The following is a 22101-nucleotide window of genomic DNA, read 5'->3' as shown; positions in this document are numbered from 1 at the left end:
TAACCCCCTTCGTGTGTACACGCAAGCACAAGACCAAGTGCGCACGGAAAAGATCATGTAATCCATGTCAGAGTTCGATGGGTTATAGAAACACGAAAATACCCAGCATGCTTCCCCCGAAATATAGAGTGCTGTCCCTTCTGCACCGATCGAGCGGCTGCATTTCAGGGCTCTCTCATATTTCGTACTGTGCGCCTTGAGTCGCCTTGCGGTGAAATATGTGCGCAATATAAATTCTCGTATTATTATTATTATTATTATTATTATTATTATTATTATTATTATTATTATTATTATTATTTGAGTGACGAGCTTTCTATGCACAAGATTCTTATAGTGTTCGATCATGTTGCTTGGTATTTGTTTATTGTGAAAAAAAAGTCCCAGTTTTCCCGTGGAAAAACTATACTACAGTGTTCTAGATGATCGAACGTGTAGCCGGTGTGACGTTTTCATCTTTCGCCGTGGTGATATTTCGATTCTCGGCCTCGTTGATCTAGTATAAACTCTTCACTGAACAAAAAGCCACCCTTCGATAGTACTGATGAGCGACCTTGTGTACCTTACATTCATGGGGCCAAATTTGTCCAACCAATTTTTTTTTTATTTAACTTAGACATTTGATTCATCCTAAAATGTTTCCCTTCTTACTCAAGGGACGTACACGTTTTCGAATAAATCGATTTTGGGGGTGAAATCTATTACATTTCACCACCAATTTTCCTTCACATGCAAGAAACTGACATGCTTTTCGTCCATAAATAATTTAACTTCTTAATTTTACCAGGAAACAACATTTCAGTCTTGAGTATATATCGAGGGGGAAATATGTACACAGGCGAAAGATGAAATCGTGACACCGGCAAAGACCTGCTGTACGTGTAGATCTTGCTATTGTATCAATGATCATGCATTTTGTCACTTTTTAATTTTTTTTATAACACTTGTTATAAGCTTTCTTGACATCATTTGACGACGCACTTTGAGCTTCCTCTGCGTAAGATTCTTAGTGTGGGATAGTTTTTATTGATCATGTGATCAGCGATATATGTGCTGTTAATTTTATTGGTTGTTGGTTTTAACTTTTTGTTTGTTTGTTTGTTTATTGTTTGTTTGTGTTTGTGCGCGCGCGCGTGTTTGTGTGCGTGTGTGCGTGTGTATGTGTGTGTCGTAATAGCTATTGTAAACTTACTACATTATTTTGAGGTGAGGGTTATATCAGGGTATATTGGACGTGAACCTGCCATGAAGGTAATTCTGTACATTCCACCAATGCAACTAAACTACGTGATGATGAACTATGAATTATTTTAAATTGAAACGATCATTTAATTGATTGATTGATTGATTGATTTCTTTGATTGATTGGTGGTGTGATTGATTGATTGATTGATGCACTGATTGATTGATTGATTGATTGTGTATGAGTGAGTGCGCACGTTTACAGACTGACTTGCCGATACCAAGACGAAATACACACATTTGAAGTAAAAGGAACATAACACACACACACACACACACACACACACACACACACACCGTAGCACACGCCCACACGCACACACACACCGTGGCACACACACACACACACCGTGGCACACACACACTGACGCACACGCACACATACACACCGTGACACACACACACACTCACACACACCGTGGCACACACACACACACACATATATACACACACACACACCACACACACACACACACACACACACACACACACACACAACTCAGGGCCGGACCCAGGGGGGGGTTCCAGGGGTTCCGGAACCCCACCCCTGGAAAAAAGCATGTACCTTGCTTTGAGTGTTTTTTTTATTTACTAGTTTTAGCACCAAAACAATGCTGCTCTTAACCCTCAAAACAAGGCCCAGAATGCACCAGATTGCACAGATTTTAACCGTTTTTCAAAAAATTTCCGGGGGAGCATGCCCCCGGACCCCCCTAGTTCGCGCGCCTGCTTTGCAGGCGCGCGCTTGTGGCTTCGCCACTTCGCTGATTTGCCCCCCCCAAAAAAGGAGGAACCCCCCCCCTTACAACTCATTTGGTCCGGCCCTGCAACTTGACTGTATTCACTTTGCTTGGCTCCCCACGGACGCCCTCCCCCCCCAAAAAAAAAAGGGTCCCGGGACCCCCACTTTGAATTTTTAGAGGGTCCATGGACCCTTTCAGTGGGATTTTAGAGGGTCCCAAGAGTGCAAGGGCCCCAAAGCTCACGTGCACTGATAGTGCAATCATTGTGATCACACATAGTGTGATTTGAAGTGTCTTTTTTTTGTGGGCGTATTCCAATCTGTGAGTCTTGAGTTACAATGACATTGACAGGCTTCCATTTGAAATTCTGACGTAGGTGATGAGCCTTTTCGAGGCTTCATTACGACGTTTTGCAGGACTGTCAACCCACGACAATTATCTCTAAGTTTGAAATGGAGCGTCCTCTTTGTTTGAAAACATCTTTATCTTTTGTTCGGTGTGTGCGATTCAGTTTTCCCTCCATTGCTTTGCTGGATCTGTAGTCTGAGCCCGGGGCGGAGCAGTTAAGCCAGGGGGGTGGGGGGGGGGGGGGTACAACGACCTGGGGTCCAGGGGGTAGACCTCTTGTGGGGTACATGGGAAGGTCCCGTTGGGGGGGTCTGGGGGGCAAAGAAGCTGAAGAATTTTAGCTATGTTATGAACAATTTATGGCTTATCCTTGATTTTAAACATGATCAACTCGGGTGTCAGCAGCCACTCATTATTTATTATAAAGTTAGTATTAATTTTTTTTTACAGCCGGAGGAACCCCTGTAACACCCCCCCCCCCCCCCCCCCCCCCCCCTAATCCGCCCCTGTGAGCACTGTGTTCGAGTCGTTCACGGCTGTAGTCTGGCGACAAGCGGCTTGACTCGATCGAAGACTGACTGACTCGACTGATTTGCAGCAACGTGCTGGGGCCCCAAAACATGTATTCTAAAAACACAACTTGCGTTTCAAAGCATGGCTCCCTCTGTTGATTTTACACTTATTTTCGCACTACCAAAATGATGACAAAAACGATGTTTGGTGGTTTGTTGTCAGACCAGCTTTTTTGTCGGTCCTCGGGGGGCATATCCGATATCGACTTTTCAGTTGTTTCATCATATTTATTGACCGCGACCTTCGGCCTTGGTCAACAAAAGACGAAATCCTCGGACCGACAAAAAAGCTTGTCTATCAACAACCCACCAAACATCTTATAATGTGTGAGATGTCCAGAGAGGATCGGCTGTACGAACCACTTCGCCCTTTTGATGCGCTGAAGAAAGCAGAGGACGCCAAACACGCATTAACGAATCAACCGAAGCAATCGTATCCGCCTTGTAGTCGTATTTTGATTGGCTGATGACGTATCTGTTTTTCTCACTACTTCCGCATGCATGGGCCGACTTGTGACTGACGATAGTGAAAGTCGACGTTTTTGCTTTGGAGTTTTTTGTCATTAAAATTGTGTGTTAAGACCTGATTGTGATTGGAGTCAGCGATAACAATTTCAAATATGGTTATTCTCACATTGGACACGTTCATTCGCCATCTACCGCATCGAGCGTACGTCAAGTTGTCTTCTCTGCTTGATCCAGGAGGTCTGTGGGAAAACTTGGCAGCGAAGATTCCACTCAACATGGAAGACATCGACGATAATGATGCTCAGCCAAGGTAGGCAGTTATCGGTGAGCTGAAGAAAGTGGCCATTTTAATTTTGAAGATCGATGATGAATAGTATCAAAATATGTGGACCCAAGTGTCAAGGTAGTACGTCAGTCTAGCTGACATTTTAGTTGTTGTCCGCATACGGTATTACTTGACTCCGAAAACCCCCCCAAAAAACACGAAAACCTCGTCAGTAATGAACAAAATTAGTCCTTAGATCGTGTTTTGTTGACATGTTTGATTGAAATCATAACATACATCTGCAATACCATCGAGATTGACCAAAAGCCATGTTTGGATCACAGATCCAATTAACGTATAGTGTTTGTGTTGGTAGTGACTATATCCACGGGTCCGTGCCTCTAGTCCCCCATGCTATATCCACGTCAGTGACGTCATTTCCGCGGAATCTCTGAATCGTTCGGAATCACTCGGCAGTCAAAGCCTCGCGTTGGCACTCGGGACTCTTGGCGCCATATTGTTGAGATGGAGGAGGAGGAAGAATCAATTTGTGTTGCAATTTGTTTTCATAAAATAACAGACCCTGTGTTGGGTCTTGTAACAATAAAGAGAAGTAACTGAATTCACAAACTCATTGCTGAACGACCGCTTGATCTTCTTAGATTTTAAGAGAGCAAAAAATGGTGAATTCAAAATCATGGGAGTACTGTGGACAGTTGTGACTTACGGAGTTCAGCCCCTCAGCACCAATCTAGCGAATAGGGAAGACCAATACATCATTCTTCATCTTCCGGTTGGTAGCTTTAGTCCACACGTTGACAACATTCACTTAAACATTTGAACAATCGACACATGCTTCACACTGCATCAAAAATCACCGCAAACTAGGAAAGTGCAAATCCCGAATAAACATGCAAGTTCAGGTGAGGTTCGTATTAAGAGGGGGGGGGGGGGGGGGGGGGGGGCCTGCAATGTTGCAATGTCACCACAGAGAACGCTGTATACTGCTCATAAAGTCTAAACATGGAATTATGACATTGATATTTTACAGCTGACGTCCTAGTCATGTCTGTTAAGTGCCGAACCGAAAGCAGGAAAATATTGGGCAAGAGTAGCGTCCCTTGTCAGTGACGTGGATTTAGCATGGGGGACTCGAGGCACGGACCCGTGGATGTAGCCACAGCCGTTTGTGTTAGGAAGTACCGATTCACTGAATAGACTTTTTTCTGAATCTCGCAAAGGAATTGAACTCTAAGTCAGAATAGTCTAATGCACGAAAACAGACGATATGTCAGCGTCATTGCTGTTTTTGTTTATGATTTGAACATGGTTTACGACAGGAAAAAAAGAGAATCTTTTGTTTTAGTCTTTTATCACTGATGAAACTTATCCATTTGCGTGCGTATTGAAAATGAAATCGGCTCTAAACAAAAAAATGAGGGTGCAAATAGCTTGAATCACCTCAATCAGGCATGACTTTTAATAGACATGTCAAAAACTTCATTTGAAGTTAGATTGAGTCATTTTAGATGGGGTTTTCAGAGTCAAGTAGTACCCTCCGCATACAGAGATGTTTTGAAGAAGACAAAACAAAAAAATAAAAAAATAAGGCTGTTGTTTCCTTTTTTTATTTTGTTTTGCCCTCTGCATAAATTGTGACATCAAAACCTTGATACTTATGAAAGAAAACTTGTCCTTTGAGGCTTTCTGAAGAACATTTAAACAACTGAAATTATGCCTAATGTTTTTTTAAAGGCTGAAATAAATTGCTACTTTTTTCTGCAGGTACACCCACCAGCAGATTGCTGTTTTCGCTCTGATGGGGCAGCGAACTGGGTCCGGAAACAGCCCTACACAGCGGGTGCTGATAGACTGGGGGACCAGAGTAAGATTTTCACACCACACACATTACTGTTCATTTCAAACTTGCTAGCTCATGACTCATTGACTGTGTGTTAAATTGTGCATTTAAATGTTAGAGAGAGAATAGTGTGTTAGTTGTGATACTTACACTACAGTCGAACCTCACAGTCAATAACGACCACCAAAGGGACTGACCATAACTCCTGTTATACTTATAGACAGGTGGTCGCTTTTCCTATGGAAAGGGAATTATATATATATAAAAACAACCTGTTGTGGATCATTAGCGATGGTTGTTTTTGGCAGGTGGTTGTTACAATATTGAGAAGTAGGTTTGCTATAGGCACACTTTTACCCTCTCACTGATCTATAACATCAATATTGTATCTGTACAGCAACAGCTCCAAGGAATTGTTACAGTTATGTGGTAGTTGCGAGTCTAGATACTTTGCATGTTTCGTAGAAGGTTGTAATGGGTAGACTTTAGATGGGGGAGAAAAGTTACATTAAATATGAATCATGATGCAATCATAGCTCTGGTAATGAAAATGAATGGAAACAACATTGAGCAAGTGAAAACCTGTTTCTTTCAGAATGCTCGAGTTTCCCATCTGATCAAAGTCCTTCTCAGAGCCGAATACTACGCTGCAGCCAATTACCTGAACAATGATCTTCTCAATCTGGGCATCATTCCTCCACCTGTCAATGATGATGATCCACAACCTTTACCACCAATGGGTGACAGTGACGCAATTCCTGATCCAAAATCCAGAGAAAACCAAGAGGAAAAGGACATGCCAGGTGGCAAAAATAACCCAGAACAGAATAGCTCATCCCAAAACGTGGACTCGCTGTGTGACAGTTTTGATGGGATGTCTTCAGACGGAGGAACGCTCAGTGATCGCATGTCGTGCTTCAGTGATCACAGAGATTCAGTTCTGGCCATGGAAGGTGTTCTGCTCTCACAGCTTCGACGGCACTCGTTAGACTGCAGGGAAGACAGCGAAGATGGCTGGATAGGTATGGATGGTTTTCAACTTTGTAGGATATTCTTGAACGATAGGCAATTTTTTTATTTAATTTTTTTACAGTAGAAACTGGGCCCTTTTAAGACTGCAAAAGAAACTAAAAAAAAATCAGATCTTAAAAAGGAGAGAGCCTTAAATTTGGAGAGGTTATGAACAGAAAACCTGAGAAAGCAGATCGTAAAAGGAAGCTTCCACTGTAGTGTAAATCATGATTCGAATCATTAGTGCCAGGTTTGAGTGACAGATGTCATGTCACTGATTTTTTGTCTTCTTGTCGTGTATGGAGAAAAAAACATCTTGGGTTCTTATGTTTCTTGTTGTGTAAATTTAATTAAGAGACATAAAAAGATGAAGCATTGTTTGCTTTTGAAACTCAAGTGAATCTGTAGATTTTCTTGGTACAGCAGACTTCCACTAACTCGCGGTCTTTGGGGTCCAAAGATTTTTGATCGCGATATATCCGATTCGCGATGCAGTTTGGGGTCCAATTAAAGGGAAGAAACCGCGTTCTCTTCTGAGTCAGAGAAAAACGCGGTTATTTCCCTTGTTGGTCACAAAAAGCCTGTGAGCGTCACGTTGGCGTGTGTGCGTTTGCCGTGTGAGTGCATGTGTGTGTGTGCGCGCGCGTGGGCGTCGATTTCAACACTATGCGACTTTGTTTGTGTGTGTGTGTTTCTTTATGAGTGTGTTAATTTGTATACATGTATGTCTCTCTCTCTCTCTCTCTCTCTCTCTCTCTCTCTCTCTCTCTCTCTCTCTCTCTCTCTCTCTCTCTCTCTCTCTCTCTCTCTCTCTCACACACACACACACAGACTAACACAACACACACTAACATCCACACAACTACACACACACTGACACACACACACACACACACTCACACACACCCTCTCTCACACACACACACACACACACACACACACATGAAGTAGGAATAAACACACATTTTGCGCCAGTGAGGTTAGATTGGTGGGATGAGGTCTGAGGCTGGTCAGGGATTTGGGGGTAGGAGTGACGAGGGGGCACGGATTCTGCGGTTTGCTGTGTGTTATGGCGAGTCAACTTCTTCATATAGATCTGTGTAGGCGATCAACAACCCCAGACGATCTGGATCTGTTCAAGTCAAAAGCAAAGTCACGGATACGAAGAAGTTTATCGAAAAATATCGACCCCAAGGACACAATCCATGTTGTAACTTTTCAAAGCAGTTACATTCAATCAAAGCTCCATCCACATTAAACCGAACGGGAACCATCGAAGATCCACGCAACTTCATTGCAATGTCGAAAAAGACCTTACAATGTCACCGCAGATTTGTAGTGGATTTTTGTTTTGTGTCACAGCAAAGAAACGAAGCAAATCTCCGGCTTAGATTGCACACTGACAAATCTTTCATTTAGCGGGTTTAATTTAAATATATTTCTTTGAGGTTGCAAGTCAATGGCATCGCTGAGATGTACTCCTTCGAACACACGACACAGGTTAGAAATTGACCGCATTTGGGCTCTTTTTACGGCCAAAATAGGGTAAACTTTTTCACGAGATTATTGAAATATCACTTCGGGGGCAGGTCTAAAATCCTGGGTACAGTGCCAAATCATACATCATTCAAAAAAGCAAAGCATGTTCTTTATTCTAACATATGGGCTAGGGTAAGTCATAAATATAAATAGATATTATCTGTCTATTATATCTATAGGTAAGTGTATTCCATTCCTTCGATACTCTGTCATTTACACTTGCTTGAAAAAAGGCAATTTTGAGTCTGTTTTGCATAAAATACCTGCGAGATTTGTAGAAGTCAAAACAACAACTTACAGTCCAGCCTCTCAGCTTTCGTTCCATGCATTTTGTTTGTCTGTACGTATAGACTGAGGGGTGCCCCGAAATGATTTGTAAGCACAACATTCGCAGACTTTAAAAAACGCCATTGAAAAACTCGTCCACGTGCGTTTTAGATCTATTTACTTGGGAGACTAAAACTGTCGTACCTGCCAAAGGCCGCTTTGCGGTAACAAAATGACTACCGGAGTTGCAAGGCTCAGGATTGTTTTTTACAACAAAGTCACATTTCGTTGTTCTAGTCCGAATAAATATGGAGATATGGCGAGCTAAAAACGCCGATTCTTTCGCCAGAAACACATCGTTTGTTATCATACCACAAAGAAGGAATGGACTGAGAGCTACTAGAAGCACGGCGCCGTTCGCACACTTGACCGAATTATGTTATTCACACAAAACAATCTCGCGATCTCTCAAAATCATATAAAAACAAACTAGTTGACATGTAATGTACGTTTTTATTAAAATCAATAAGTATCTCAGTTCTAGCAATGCAAACTAGACACCCTTTGGCGAATACACACTGGACTCATACGTATACACCGTCGTAAGCAAGATACGTAATTTTCATGAGTAGAAATTTAGCAAGGGAAGCAACTTGAATACACTCATAACACCTTAAAAGGTCGGTCCTTTTTTTTTCGGGGTCCAAGAGGTCTCCGCGATATAGCCGAATTCGCGATTTAGTGGACCGCGAGTTAGTGGAAGTCTGCTGTATATGTGTTCTTCTTTTCTAATAAACGGGTTGTTTCTTGGAGTATTTGTTAATGTTTTTCAGGTGCAATATTTCTTCAGGTTTAGTGTTAATAGGAAAGCAAGTGATGGTTATTATCAAAAACCTGTACAAAAGGTACACAATGTTTTCGATATGAAGTGTGGTCGACTGTAGCAAAATTTCACCTGTTCGTGTGTCTGATTTGTAACTTCAACTGGCTGTTTTTACGCAGGTCTCAAGGACATAGAAATTCAGACCATAGAATATGCCATGCTGAGCGGTGTGACCAATGATTTCAACACAGAACCACTGGAGAAAGGTTAGTGGAAAAACGTGTGGTGTTTATCACTGCCAAAATATTGATGAAGAACATACCAAATCTGGTTACTGTTGTGTCCTCTTTTTGTTTAATCGTTCTCAGGTCTCACACTTTTCAGTCTGCACGATTTCCATTCGTTTAGGGTGTCTGCCTGCAGGTGGCTAGTTTGATAGGAAGAGAGAGAGAGAGAGAGAGAATGTGTTTCGAGTGTGTGTGTGTGTGTGTGTGTGTGTGTGTGTGTGTGTGTGTGTGTGTGTGTGTGTGTGTGTGTGTGTGAGGGAACAATGAGAGAGACAGACAGCAAGACAGAGAACGCGAGAGAAAGAAAGAAAGAATGCGCGAGAAAGAATATGACGTCATAATTCATCATGATGACATACACTACACATCACGTGCCGTCATTCCATACGTTCATCATATCATCCTGAAGAAGGCAGTTTATCGCTGCCAAAATATTGATGAAGAACATACCAAACCTGGTTACTGTTGACTGTCCTCTTTTTTATATTTAGTCAAGTTTTGACTAAATATTTTAACATCGAGGGGGAATCGAAACGAGGGTCGTGGTGTATGTGCGTGTGTCTGTGTGTCTGTGTGTGTGTGTGTGTGTGTGTAGAGCGATTCAGACTAAACTACTGGACCGATCTTTATGAAATTTGACATGAGAGTTCCTGGGTATGAAATCCCCGAACGTTTTTTTCTTTTTTTTGATAAATGTCTTTGATGACGTCATATCCGGCTTTTCGTGAAAGTTGAGGCGGCACTGTCACGCCCTCATTTTTCAACCAAATTGGTTCAAATTTTGGTCAAGTAATCTTCGACGAAGCCCGGACTTCGGTATTGCATTTCAGCTTGGTGGCTTAAAAATTAATTAATGACTTTGGTCATTAAAAATCTGAAAATTGTAAAAAAAAATAAAAATTTATAAAACGATCCAAATTTACGTTTATCTTATTCTCCATCATTTGCTGATTCCAAAAACATATAAATATGTTATATTCGGATTAAAAACAAGCTCTGAAAATTAAATATATAAAAATTATTATCAAAATTAAATTGTCGAAATCAATTTAAAAACACTTTTATCTTATTCCTTGTCGGTTCCTGATTCCAAAAACATATAGATATGATATGTTTGGATTAAAAACACGCTCAAAAAGTTAAAACAAAGAGAGGTACAGAAAAGCGTGCTATCCTTCTTAGCGCAACTACTACCCCGCTCTTCTTGTCAATTTCACTGCCTTTGCCATGAGCGGTGGACTGACGATGCTACGAGTATACGGTCTTGCTGAAAAATGGCATTGCGTTCAGTTTCATTCTGTGAGTTCGACAGCTACTTGACTAAATATTGTATTTTCGCCTTACGCGACTTGTATTACATTTAGTCAAGTTATGACTAAATGTTTTAACATAGAGGGGGGAATCGAGACGAGGGTCGTGGTGTATGTGTGTGTGTCACTGTGTGTGTTTGTGTGTGTGTCTGTGCGTGTGTGTGTGTAGAGCGATTCAGAGTAAACTACTGGACCGATCTTTATGACATTTTACATGAGAGTTCCTGGGTATGATATCCCCAGACGTTTTTTTCATTTTTTCGATAAATGTCTTTTATGACGTCATATCCGGCTTTTTGTAAAAGTTGAGGCGGCACTGTCACACCTTCATTTTTCAATCAAATTGATTGAAATTTTGGCCAAGCAATCTTCGACGAAGGCGGGACTTCGGTATTGCATTTGAGCATGTAGGCTTAAAAATTAATTAATGACTTTGATCATTAAAAATCTGAAAATTGTAATTAAAATTATTTTTTTTATAAAACGATCCAAAATTACTTTTATTTTATTCTTCATCATGTTCTGATTCCAAAAACATATCAATATGTTATATTCGGATTAAAAACAAGCTCTGAAAATTAAAAATATAAAAATTATGATTAAAATTAAATTTTTGAAATCGTTTTAAAAACAATTTCATCTTATTCCTTGTCGGTTCCTGATTCTAAAAAACATATAGATATGATATGTTTGGATTAAAAACACGCTCAGAAAGTTAAAACGAAGAGAGGTACAGTAAAGCGTGCTATGCAGCACAGCGCAACCGCTATCGCGTTAAACATGTACAGGCTCATCACTTTCACTGCCTTTCGCACTAGCGGCGGACAACGGTCATTGAAAAAAAATGCAGTGCGTTCAGTTTCATTCTGTGAGTTCCACAGCTTGACTAAATGAGTAATTTCGCCTTACGCGACTTGTTTAAACGTGTGGTGTGTATAATTTGCAAGGGATGTTGGTGATAATGCAGAATCAAAATCCTATGTGCTTTGAATTACATTCCGAAAGTGTGTGACATTCCACTTTCAAATAACAATACAGACTACAGTGCATTATTTCAGTAACTTGACAAATATCAAGTAAGCTCGGATTGGTAATGTGTTCAAATCTGCATAAATGTCTGCATGGCAGGTGTATGGTACATGAAACTAGCAACTTGGTTTTCCACACTTTGTCAGCATTTGAGAGTTTAGTGTGTGTGTTTTTTCCATCTCAAACCAATAGTGTTATTCACATACAGTTAGAAACAAAGACACACAGATGAAAATACATTGAGGAAAGAATGAAAATTTTCAACACGCTGTATAAAAAAAAAATTTAAAAAAAAATATTTTAAAAATAAAAAAACCAAACATGTGGAAAATCAATAATACACAGACGACCTTTTTTTGTCCACAACAGGGGGTAACCTGGTAGGTGCTGGTGGCTTTGGCAAAGTGTTCCTGGGCAAGTTCCGCAACGGTTTCAAGATTGCAGTCAAGTTTCTGATGCAGTCCGAATCGATGAGGAAGGAAGATCTGAACCTTCTGATCAAGCAGTTCGAGACGGAGGTGAAAATGCTGTCGACATATCGCCACGAGAACGTGGTACATCTTTTGGGTTACAGCATTGATGGCCCATCTCAGTGCTTGGTGAGTTTTGCACTTTCCTACTGACAATGTGCTGGTTTGAACATTCTAAATGGCAGTTTTTTGGTTCTGAAGTATTTGCATTCAGCAGCTATAGTCTTTTGGTTCATGGATTCGTGTGAGTGAGGGATCTTTATTTGAACTTTAAGATAGGTAAATAGACGGTTCTAGAAATGGTTGAATTTTTGACTTCAAAGAAGTAAATAGTGCTAAAAAATTGTCACGGTGAATCCAGTTCTCACAACACTCCCCCAAGACGAGCATTGGGGTGGGTATAGGTGTTAGGATTGGAGAGAAAGAGATTTTTTCTGAAGGTGAAAGAGTCTTTGCCAGGCATTGGAGCTTGGTTTGTTTTTAATTGTTTTGCTTTTGTGGTTGTAGTTTTAAACAAAGCTTTCCAACTCTTCTCCATTTCAAAATAATAAAGATCACTTCTTGCATGAGGAGTGTTCAAGTAAAATGCTGCAATAGAGGGAATTCCATTTGGAAATTAATTGCTACCGTGCAGGTGTACCAGTATTTACCCAATGGCTCTCTGGAAGATCGTCTCTCCAGGTATCAAGGGACACCACCCCTGTCGGCTAACATGCGTCTGAAAATTGTCATGGGCACAGCTCATGGGATCCGGTTCTTGAACGACAAGGGCTACGTCCACCGAGACATCAAGACTGCCAACATTCTCCTCGACTCAGAATTCAACGCCAAGGTTGGTTAGGAAGTGGAGTGAGTTTTGCTTTGACGACAGCAGCTCTTGCCAGTCACTTGTTATAACAAAAAATGCTGGGATGCTTTCATATTTTTTGTCATTAAAGGCACAGTGCGCCTCCCGTAAACCATCACAGATACTGTCAGGCTTTTACACACAGTACAAACACCCTTTCATTTGAACGCTCACCAAACGGGAACATCCTAGGTGCCCTACGTAAAGAGCGAGCAATTTTCAAAGAATTAATTTTGCAGATTGTGTCAGAGACAATCGGACGGTGGTGTGTTTTGGCGCTAGACCTAACTTTTAAAATCTAAATGATAAATTGACAGCTTGTTACACAAACATTCTTAAATCATAAAAGAATTCTTTTTTCATCAAGACAAGATCAGTACAATTCGAAGTTTTGAAAGTTTGAAAAAAGAAACGCCCGGAAGCAGGGTCGACCAAGGTTGTGGTTCTCGTAGCAGACGACGGTTTATATCTATCGCCAGTTCCTCTGAACAGTCAAAAGCCATCGCGAGAGTTCTTGTGAACCACAGCCGTTTGTTTCGTGTGTAGTCAGAGGTACATAATAACGTGCTATGTTCTCAAGCGGTGAGTGTTTAAATGAAAGGGTGTTTGTAGTACTGTGTGTAAAAGCCTGACAGTATCTGTGATGGGTTACGGGAGGCGTACTGTGCCTTTAAGGGAGAGACTCAGAGGGACATAGAAACTATCATGTGCACATAGACAGATGTGTCCAGACTGTTACACAGGATAAGAGCATTCTTCCACTTGGACACATACCAAATGCCCCTGGACCCTTGGCAAACGCTGGACCCTCTGCATTATTTATTTCCTTGGAGCTCATTCTTTATTCGAATGGTTTGCTTGTCTAAACCAACGTAAAATCCTAGACAGATTTGTGTTGGTGTACGTGCGTGGTCGCTGTAGCAGTGAGGATTTGATTGCCATATGTAGTGATGGGCTAAATACACACCGAGGGTTTCTTGCTTGCAGAAGGTTGTATGCAATTCTTTGTGGAGTTGATCAGTGCATTCAACCTGTGCCATTGAATGCAGCATTCTGCAAGTTGCATGTAATGTTCTACCAAGACAGCCGCACACAGACAGTTGCTTTGGGATATGACGGGCGCAGTGGCGTGGTGGTAAGACGTCGGCCTCCTAATCGGGAGGTCGTGAGTTCGAATCCCGGTCGCTGCCGCCTGGTGGGTTAAGAGTGAAGATTTTTCCGATCTCCCAGGTCAACTTATGTGCAGACCTGCTAGTGACTTAACCCCCTTCGTGTGTACACGCAAGCACAAGACCAAGTGCGCACGGAAAAGATCCTGTAATCCATGTCGGAGTTCGGTGGGTTATGGAAACACGAAAATACCCAGCATGCCTACTCCAGACCTGGGAACCCATACCATTTCGCCGTATTTTGTACGCATGATTGTCGAGAATACGCTCAGTACGGTCAGTGGGAAAAAAATACGAGAAAAATTCCTAAACTACTTTTCTTCACAAGCCTATCCTGAAGCCGATCCAGTATTTTGGCACATGATTACGTCACTATATTAGCCGCTGTCGAAAAAAATATAATCGGATCGTGTCAATCAATCAAAACAACCAGGCAAACGAAAGTACGGTATTTGGCGAAATCGGCTCCGAGAATAAACAAGTGAAACAAAGAAGAAAAGTGAAAAAGTTTGAAGAAAAATATCACACACACACACAATTTGTAACCAACACACACATGTAGTCCCGCCCGGAATAAGCTTTTTTGGGATGATTTACAACTTTTGCGCACATTTCGAGCAGACGAAAACACAACATGGTGGCTCTCGCTCCTCCAACTATCGCGAGACACAAAAAAACGAAATCTCGCACGCGCGAGATCCTGATACATCCGGTGTTTCTCTGTACGCTTGTCACGACGACTTGTTGACAAATGAAGATTCGCGAATGAAAGAGAAAAGCGCCGAGTCTTGAGTAGAGAGCTAATAAAGTACCGGTAATCGCTAATCGAGCGAAATGAAAATCCGTGGCGACTTCCATTAGGTGAATGCTATTCAAGTTTAGGTAATGTTTTAGCCGCATCTTTTTATAAGCCGCAATGCGATTTTTTTTTTTAAAGTCGCGGCTTGTTATCCGTCAAATACGGAACAGTTTTTGTCAGTAAAAATTGAAAAAAGCATTTGTTTTATATGTATAGGTAAACTTAATTAACGGTGTGACGGACGCGCATGAGGCATGTTTTAATCATGGATGTGCAAACGCTGTGTGGAGTACGCTCATTTTTTTGAAAATACACCAAGTTTGTTTGAGAATACTCAAGTGCAAAACAGGGGTTCCCAGGTCTGCTACTCACTGAAAGCGGAGTGAAGCTGACTATGCTCTCAGAGTATAGTGTGGGGAACCCAAATGGGCAAATGAGCTCACACGTAACCAGAAAAATTCTGGAACGCTGAAGAAGAAGAAGCTTTGGGATAAAGCAACATTTGTATGTTGTCTTACGGAAATGAAATTCTATTGCATACATTTTTGTTTTTTCTGCCAGGTTGGAGACTTTGCCACAGTTGTCTCTGCTCCCTCAGGTGACAGCAAAACCATCGTCAGGGCAACCACAGTGATTGGAACGCCTGCATACCTGGCGCCAGAGGCCATCAACTTTGACATTTCAACCAAGTTGGACTCGTACAGCTTTGGTGTGGTTTTGCTTGAAGTCATCACAGGTACGTGGGCACTTTGACCCTCCAAGTCCATGAAGATCATGTGAAAGTTAACTATAATTGGATCTCCCTTTTCCCCGTAAAAGCGGCGTATGGCTGCCTAAATGGCAGGGTAAAAACAGTCTACCGGTAAAAAAAAACACTCGTGCAAAAAACCGATAGTGTATGAGGGAATTTAAGCCTATGAACGTTGAAGAAGAAGATGAATCTCACTTTTAAGACATCCCAAAATACGTAATGAAGCTCACACACCTACAACACAAAGGGCTCATATTTTGTTTAGTCGTGACCTCCAATGACCTCTACACTTTAACGATGGTTTCGTTGACCTTTGACCTTTTTCAAGGTCACAGGTCAGCGTCAAAGGAAAAATTAGACATTTTATATCTTTGACAAAGTTCATCGGATGTGATTGAAACTTTGTAGGATTATTCTTTACATCAAAGTATTTACATCTGTAGCCTTTTACGAACGTTATCAGAAAAACAAGGGAGATAACTAGCCTTTTCTGTTCGGCAACACACAACTTAACGTTGGGCTTTTCTCGGAAACTATAAAAGTGACCGGGCTCAAATTTTATGTGAACGTGACTCATTGTGTTGTGAATAGCAATTTCTTCCTGTCCATCTGATGCCTCATATAATATTCAGAACTGCGAAAGTGACTCGATCGAGCGTTTGCTCTTCTTGTTTTTCTTTTCTTTGGGGCAGGCTTCTGAATACATTTCTGGTAGAGTATGTGGGACATAAAATCATTCTTGTAGGATATATATACAACATTAATACTGGTAATTTTATATCTGAATCAGAACAATGCGTTTTTTAAGCCTAAAAATGCTATGACCTCACTGGGGTGTGTGCACGAACTGCTGTTATCTTGCAATACGCAGGCAACTGGTTTTCAGGCGGAAATCTTCTGGAGTTTCCGCCCGACTTGGGTTTTGAGGGGGCTTATTTGAGTAAAAATGAAACAGGCTGGGGTTGGCTTGGTGGTCATGATATCAAAAGATTATGTAAAAATAAAATAGGAAATAATCAGTAATTTGTACTAGCCGTTGCTTCCCGCCATGCAGACACAAACACACCTCAAGTTATCTTACCAACATATACCTAAGGAATACATTAAGGATTTTTTCTTTATTCTTGTTTTTGGAATGTCAGCAGTCAAACTGTGCCAGAATTTTATTATTACCGTATTTTCTGGGTTACAAGGCGCTACAGCCAGTAATCCAGTCACCCATTGGGCGCAGGGGGTCGATAGGGTGCACCAAAATTGAAAAAGTATACTCGAAGAATGAAAATAAGCCGCACATCAAAGGAAGAATACAGAGTGGAAATATGTGGGCTCTGTGTGTACCGCGAGATCAAAGGCAGGTCCATTGTGATAGCTGGGTTGCCTTGTTTATAGACACTGACCTTCTTCCCAGGGGTCAATGACCCAGTTTTAGCTATGAGAGGTGGTTCCCCTGTCATATCTGAGAGAAGAAACACTTCCTGCACTGGGGTCAGTGACCGAGTTTAACCTATGGGGCGGTCTCTTTGATGTCTTGAGAGGAAACTTGTCCAGGGTAGTACCTAGTAGCTGAAACATGCATTATCACAAGTTGTTTGACTGGTACACAGGCGGTCTCTTTGATTTTTTTCGTATTTCATACACGGATTAGGCGCTTTGTTATACAAGGCGCAGGGGTCAAACTCGAGGAAAAAAGTCGCGCCTTATGACCCGGAAAATACGGTACACTCAAATGTTTGCCCATTTTGCAGGCCTGCCGGCTCAGGACAACAGAAGAGAAGAGACGACAATCAGCAACCACATCATGGAGAACGTGGAGGAGCCGTCAGAGATTCACAGTTTTGTCGACCAGTCGGCAGGAGCTTGGAGCGAGGGGGCTGTTGACAAACTCTACGACATTTCCATGCGCTGTCTCATCCACCAGAAGAGGAAACGACCAAACGTCAAAGACATCCTGCCTGAATTGGAAGAATTGTGAATTAGTGGATTTGTGGATTGGGAGTGAAGTTGAAGTAACACAGGGCCGGGGGTGTTGTTAGTGGGACAGTGAGAGAGTGCATAAGGGTTCTGTTTCATTCTTTTGAAGAAGAAACGGCCCAGTATGAAAGACACCCTGCCCAAATTTGAAGAACTGTGATGAAGTGGATATAATAATTGGGTGTGAAGTTGTAATGAAACTGGTGTGAAAAGGGGGGTGGGGGGGGGGGGGGAGTATGTTTAAGAAACAGTGAGAGGGTGCATAAGGGTTCTGTTTCACTCATTTGAAGAAGAAGCAACCCAACGTGAAAGACAGCCTGCCAAAATTTGAAGAACTGTGATTAAGTTGATATGATAATTAGGTGTGGAGTTGTAATTGTACTGGGGGGGGGGGGGGGGGGGTTAAAGAGACAGTGAGAGAATGAATGAGAGTTCTGTTACTTGGGGGGGGGGGGGGGGGGGGGATAACAAGCATTGAAATGAGCAAGCGATTTTCATCCTCATATGTTCCTCATTCTGTTCCAGAATTGGTTTTTGTTGTTGTTGTTGATTTGATAATTGGGAGTGAAGTTTTAGTCACACTGGGGTAAGAGAGGGGCAATGTGCAGTGAGAGTGGGTGTGAGAGTTCTAGAGAGGGGCATTGTGCAGTGAGAGGGTGTGAGAGTTCTAGAGAGGGGCATTGTGCAGTGAGAGTGTGTGTGAGAGTTCTAGAGAGGGGCATTGTGCAGTGAGAGGGTGTGAGAGTTCTAGAGAGGGGCATTGTTCAGTGAGAGGGTGTGAGAGTTCTAGAGAGGGGCATTGTGCAGTGAGAGGGTGTGAGAGTTCTAGAGAGGGGCATTGTGCAGTGAGAGTGTGTGAGAGTTCTAGAGAGGGGCATTGTTCGGTGAGAGGGTGTGAGAGTTCTAGAGAGGGGCATTGTGCAGTGAGAGGGTGTGAGAGTTCTAGAGAGGGGCATTGTGCAGTGAGAGTGTGTGAGAGTTCTAGAGAGGGGCATTGTTCAGTGAGAGTTCTAGAGAGGGGCATTGTGCAGTGAGAGTGGGTGTGAGAGTTCTAGAGAGGGGCATTGTGCAGTGAGAATGTGTGTGAGAGTTCTAGAGTGGGGCATTGTGCAGTGAGAGGGTGTGAGAGTTCTAGAGAGGGGCATTGTGCAGTGAGAGTGTGTGTGAGAGTTCTAGAGAGGGGCATTGTGCAGTGAGAGGGTGTGAGAGTTCTAGAGAGGGGCATTGTGCAGTGAGAGTGTGTGTGAGAGTTCTAGAGAGGGGCATTGTTCAGTGAGAGGGTGTGAGAGTTCTAGAGAGGGGCATTGTGCAGTGAGAGGGTGTGAGAGTTCTAGAGAGGGGCATTGTTCAGTGAGAGTGTGTGAGAGTTCTAGAGAGGGGCATTGTGCAGTGAGAGTGTGTGTGAGTTCTATTTCTCTCATTTGAAGAAGAATCAACCCTGTAAAAGACGTCCTGTCTGAACTGAAAGAACTGTGATTAAGTGGATGTATTGATTGTGTGTAGAGTTGAAGTCAGAGAGGGATAAACAAGGACACTGATACGAGAGTTCTGTTTCTCTCATTAGAAGAAAATTCGGCCTAGTTACACGAGAGACATTCTGCCTAAAGAACTGTGATTAGCTGAATTTTTGATTGGTTTTGGGGATCATGGGAGAGGGTGTATATTATAGTGGATTGGTAGGAGAGTTGGGAGTGGGGTATTGGGATAGAGGTGGGGAACGGATGTGTCAAAGTGTGAAAGTGAAGGTGGATGGCACTGGGTGATTGAGAAGCTGTACTAAACAACCATGTAAGGTTCGGTTAAAGAAAAGGGCTTAGAGAAATAGGGTACCGTATTTGACGGATTACAAGACGCACCGTTTTATAAGCCGCACCCCCGACTTTTAACAAAAAAATTGGGACGAGCCACGTATAGGCCGCGTCACTATATTAGCCGCCGTCGAAAAAAAAAGAATGAGATCGTGTCAATCAATCAAAACAACCAGGCAAACGAAAGTACGGTATTTGGCAAAATCGGCTCCGAGAATAAACAAGTGAAACAAAGAAGAAAAGTGAAAAAGTTTGAAGAAAAATATCACACACACAATTTGTAACCAACACACACATGTAGTCCCGCCCGGAATAAGCTTTTTTGGGATGATTTACGACTTTTGCGCACATTTCGAACAGACGAAAACACAACATGGCGGCTCTCGCTCCTCCAACTATCGCGAGACACAAAAAAACGAAATCTCGCTCGTGCGAGATCCTGATACATCTGGTGTTTCTCTGTACGCTATCTTGTCATGACGACTTGTTGACAAACGAAGATTCGCTAAAGAAAGAGAAAAGCGCCGAGTCTTGAGTAGAGAGCTAATAAAGTACCGGTAATCGCCAATCGAGCGAAATGAAAATCCGTGGCGACTTCCATTAGGTGAATGCTATTCAAGTTTAGGTAACGTTTTAGCCGCATCTTTTTATAAGCCGCAATGCGATTTTTAAAAAAAAAAAGTCGCGGCTTGTAGTCCGTCAAATACGGTAGATGCTTTGAACAGATACCAAAGGTGCTTGTGATACATCTATTATATTTCAAAAATGTGTCTGTGATAGTGTTTGTGTACATCTTTTTGTTGAGTGGATCTAGTCCAAATTATTGAGAGGCTAGGATGGGGGAAAGGCAGGCTTTTTTTTTCAACAGTTATTTTTGTTTATGGGAAATGTTGAAGGGAGGGAAGCATGCATGGAGAACGAACAAGGAAGAGCAAGAATTATTTGAAACCAGTCTGTACCATCTTAGTGGGAAGGAGTCCTCTTGCTCACTCTTGTCTTCTGTAAGGCCCTTCTCGTTGGAACACGACAGAAGATTGCTTCCCTCACTGTGACCGACCTCCAGCTGGATGACGCAACTGTTCCATTCTCCCCTGCTGTCAAGAGCCTTGGCGTCTTTCTCGACTCCACTCTCTCCATGCAGACACACATCTCCATCATCAAGACCTGCTTTTTCCACCTACGACGCATCGCCTCCATCCGTCGCAACCTCACCCACGACGCCTGTGTCAAGCTGGTTGTCTCCCTCATCTTCAGTCGTCTGGACTACTGCAACTCCCTTCTGGCTGGCCTCCCCGTCTCATCCATTCATGGCCTACAACGAGTCCAGAACGCTGCTGCCAGGCTGACGTTGAGGAAGACGAAGCGAGACCACATCACCCCCCTACTTCGCTCCTTGCACTGGCTCCCTGTCAACACCCGAATCTCCTACAAACTGTCCACTCTGGTCTACAAGTATCTCAACGACTCTGCTCCCGAGTACCTTCAATCCTCCTTGGACCTGTACACCCAGCCCTCCGACCGTCCCCTTCGTTCTGCTGCTGACCCACTCCGCCTTCACATCCCTCGCTCGAAACTCGCATCTGCTGGTCAGCGTGCATTTCCCTCCGCGGGCCCCTCCGTCTGGAACTCCCTGCCGCGTTCAAGAGTAGGTTGAAGACTCAGTTCTTCCCGTAGCTGGCTGCGACTTTCATGTTCGACAGTGATGTGTTGTGCCCCAAAAGACATTCTTGTGCTGTGCTCTGTGAGAGGTGTTTTCTTTGTGTTTGATATTATTTTGTTTGGACATATAGCTATTGATGTGTCCATTGTTGTTAAACAGTTGTTTGTTGTATGTTTATCAGGGTTTGCTAGTGTGTGATAGGGTTTGTGTCCGTCTGTAGATGTTAGTTTCTTTGTTAGTCCTGTGTTGACAACTTTTCGACAAGCGCTTAGAACTGTACCCACGGAATACGCGCTATATAAGCTTCATATTGATTGATTGATTGATTGAAAGTAATTGTTTGACAAGACAGGGGAACAAAACAGACTGTTTTGGATACAAATTTGATTGTTCTTTCCAATGACATCCAAATTTGTTGCACTTAAGATTTTCTGACTTTTTGTAGATTTTAACGTGTGAACCTTGCTTTTGCGAATTTGATTTTAGGGGTGTCTGTGTTGTAGGTTCTACTATATAGGCGCGTTCATATGTAAAATCAATCTGTTTGTTGAATATTGTAGTGGAATGGATGGCCTTTCCAGTCATATAGACTGGTTTTACAATTAACGACCTCATCGCACAGATCTGCACACAAACACATCTGCCTAGCTTTTTTATGATGCGTATTGACGCACAAGGCATGATTTGTTCAAAAACTTGCAACACACAATCACTATGGTCATTAATTAAATCAAAGCGAGTGAATACTCTTCCAAGCGCTATTTCTATTCGGTGTTGGAATCAAAAAGTAGTTGAGGGGCGACATCTAACATGGCCTCTTACATGGCTGCCCAGTAACAAGTGTCATACACAAACAAGGGA

At 42.4% G+C, this 22101-nt stretch overlaps 1 protein-coding gene across 1 annotated transcript; it reads left to right on the top strand.

The window, feature by feature from the left end:
- The first annotated feature begins 3386 nt into the window (after window positions 1-3386).
- Window positions 3387-18153, top strand: LOC138983724 (interleukin-1 receptor-associated kinase 4-like). The gene is made up of 8 exons (XM_070357032.1): window positions 3387-3683; window positions 5424-5523; window positions 6095-6521; window positions 9319-9405; window positions 12135-12364; window positions 12870-13067; window positions 15612-15786; window positions 17547-18153. The coding sequence occupies exons 1-8, from the start codon at window positions 3526-3528 to the stop codon at window positions 17771-17773; spliced, it is 1602 nt and encodes a 533-aa protein (XP_070213133.1). The 5' UTR covers window positions 3387-3525; the 3' UTR covers window positions 17774-18153.
- Window positions 18154-22101: the final 3948 nt, after the last annotated feature.

The sequence above is a fragment of the Littorina saxatilis genome, linkage group LG13 (genome assembly GCF_037325665.1).
Source record: "Littorina saxatilis isolate snail1 linkage group LG13, US_GU_Lsax_2.0, whole genome shotgun sequence".
Taxonomy (NCBI): domain Eukaryota; kingdom Metazoa; phylum Mollusca; class Gastropoda; order Littorinimorpha; family Littorinidae; genus Littorina; species Littorina saxatilis.
The sequence above is the reverse complement of the archived record's forward strand: the minus strand, read 5'-3'. Positions and strand labels throughout refer to the sequence as shown.

Coding starts and splice junctions, on each gene's coding strand:
- LOC138983724 (XM_070357032.1), top strand. CDS start 3,526: ATGGTTATTCTCACATTGGACACGTTCATTCGCCATCTACCGCATCGA. Junction 6,522..9,318: donor CAGCGAAGATGGCTGGATAG/GTATGGATGGTT, acceptor GTTTTTACGCAG/GTCTCAAGGACATAGAAATT. Junction 15,787..17,546: donor TTTGCTTGAAGTCATCACAG/GTACGTGGGCAC, acceptor CCCATTTTGCAG/GCCTGCCGGCTCAGGACAAC.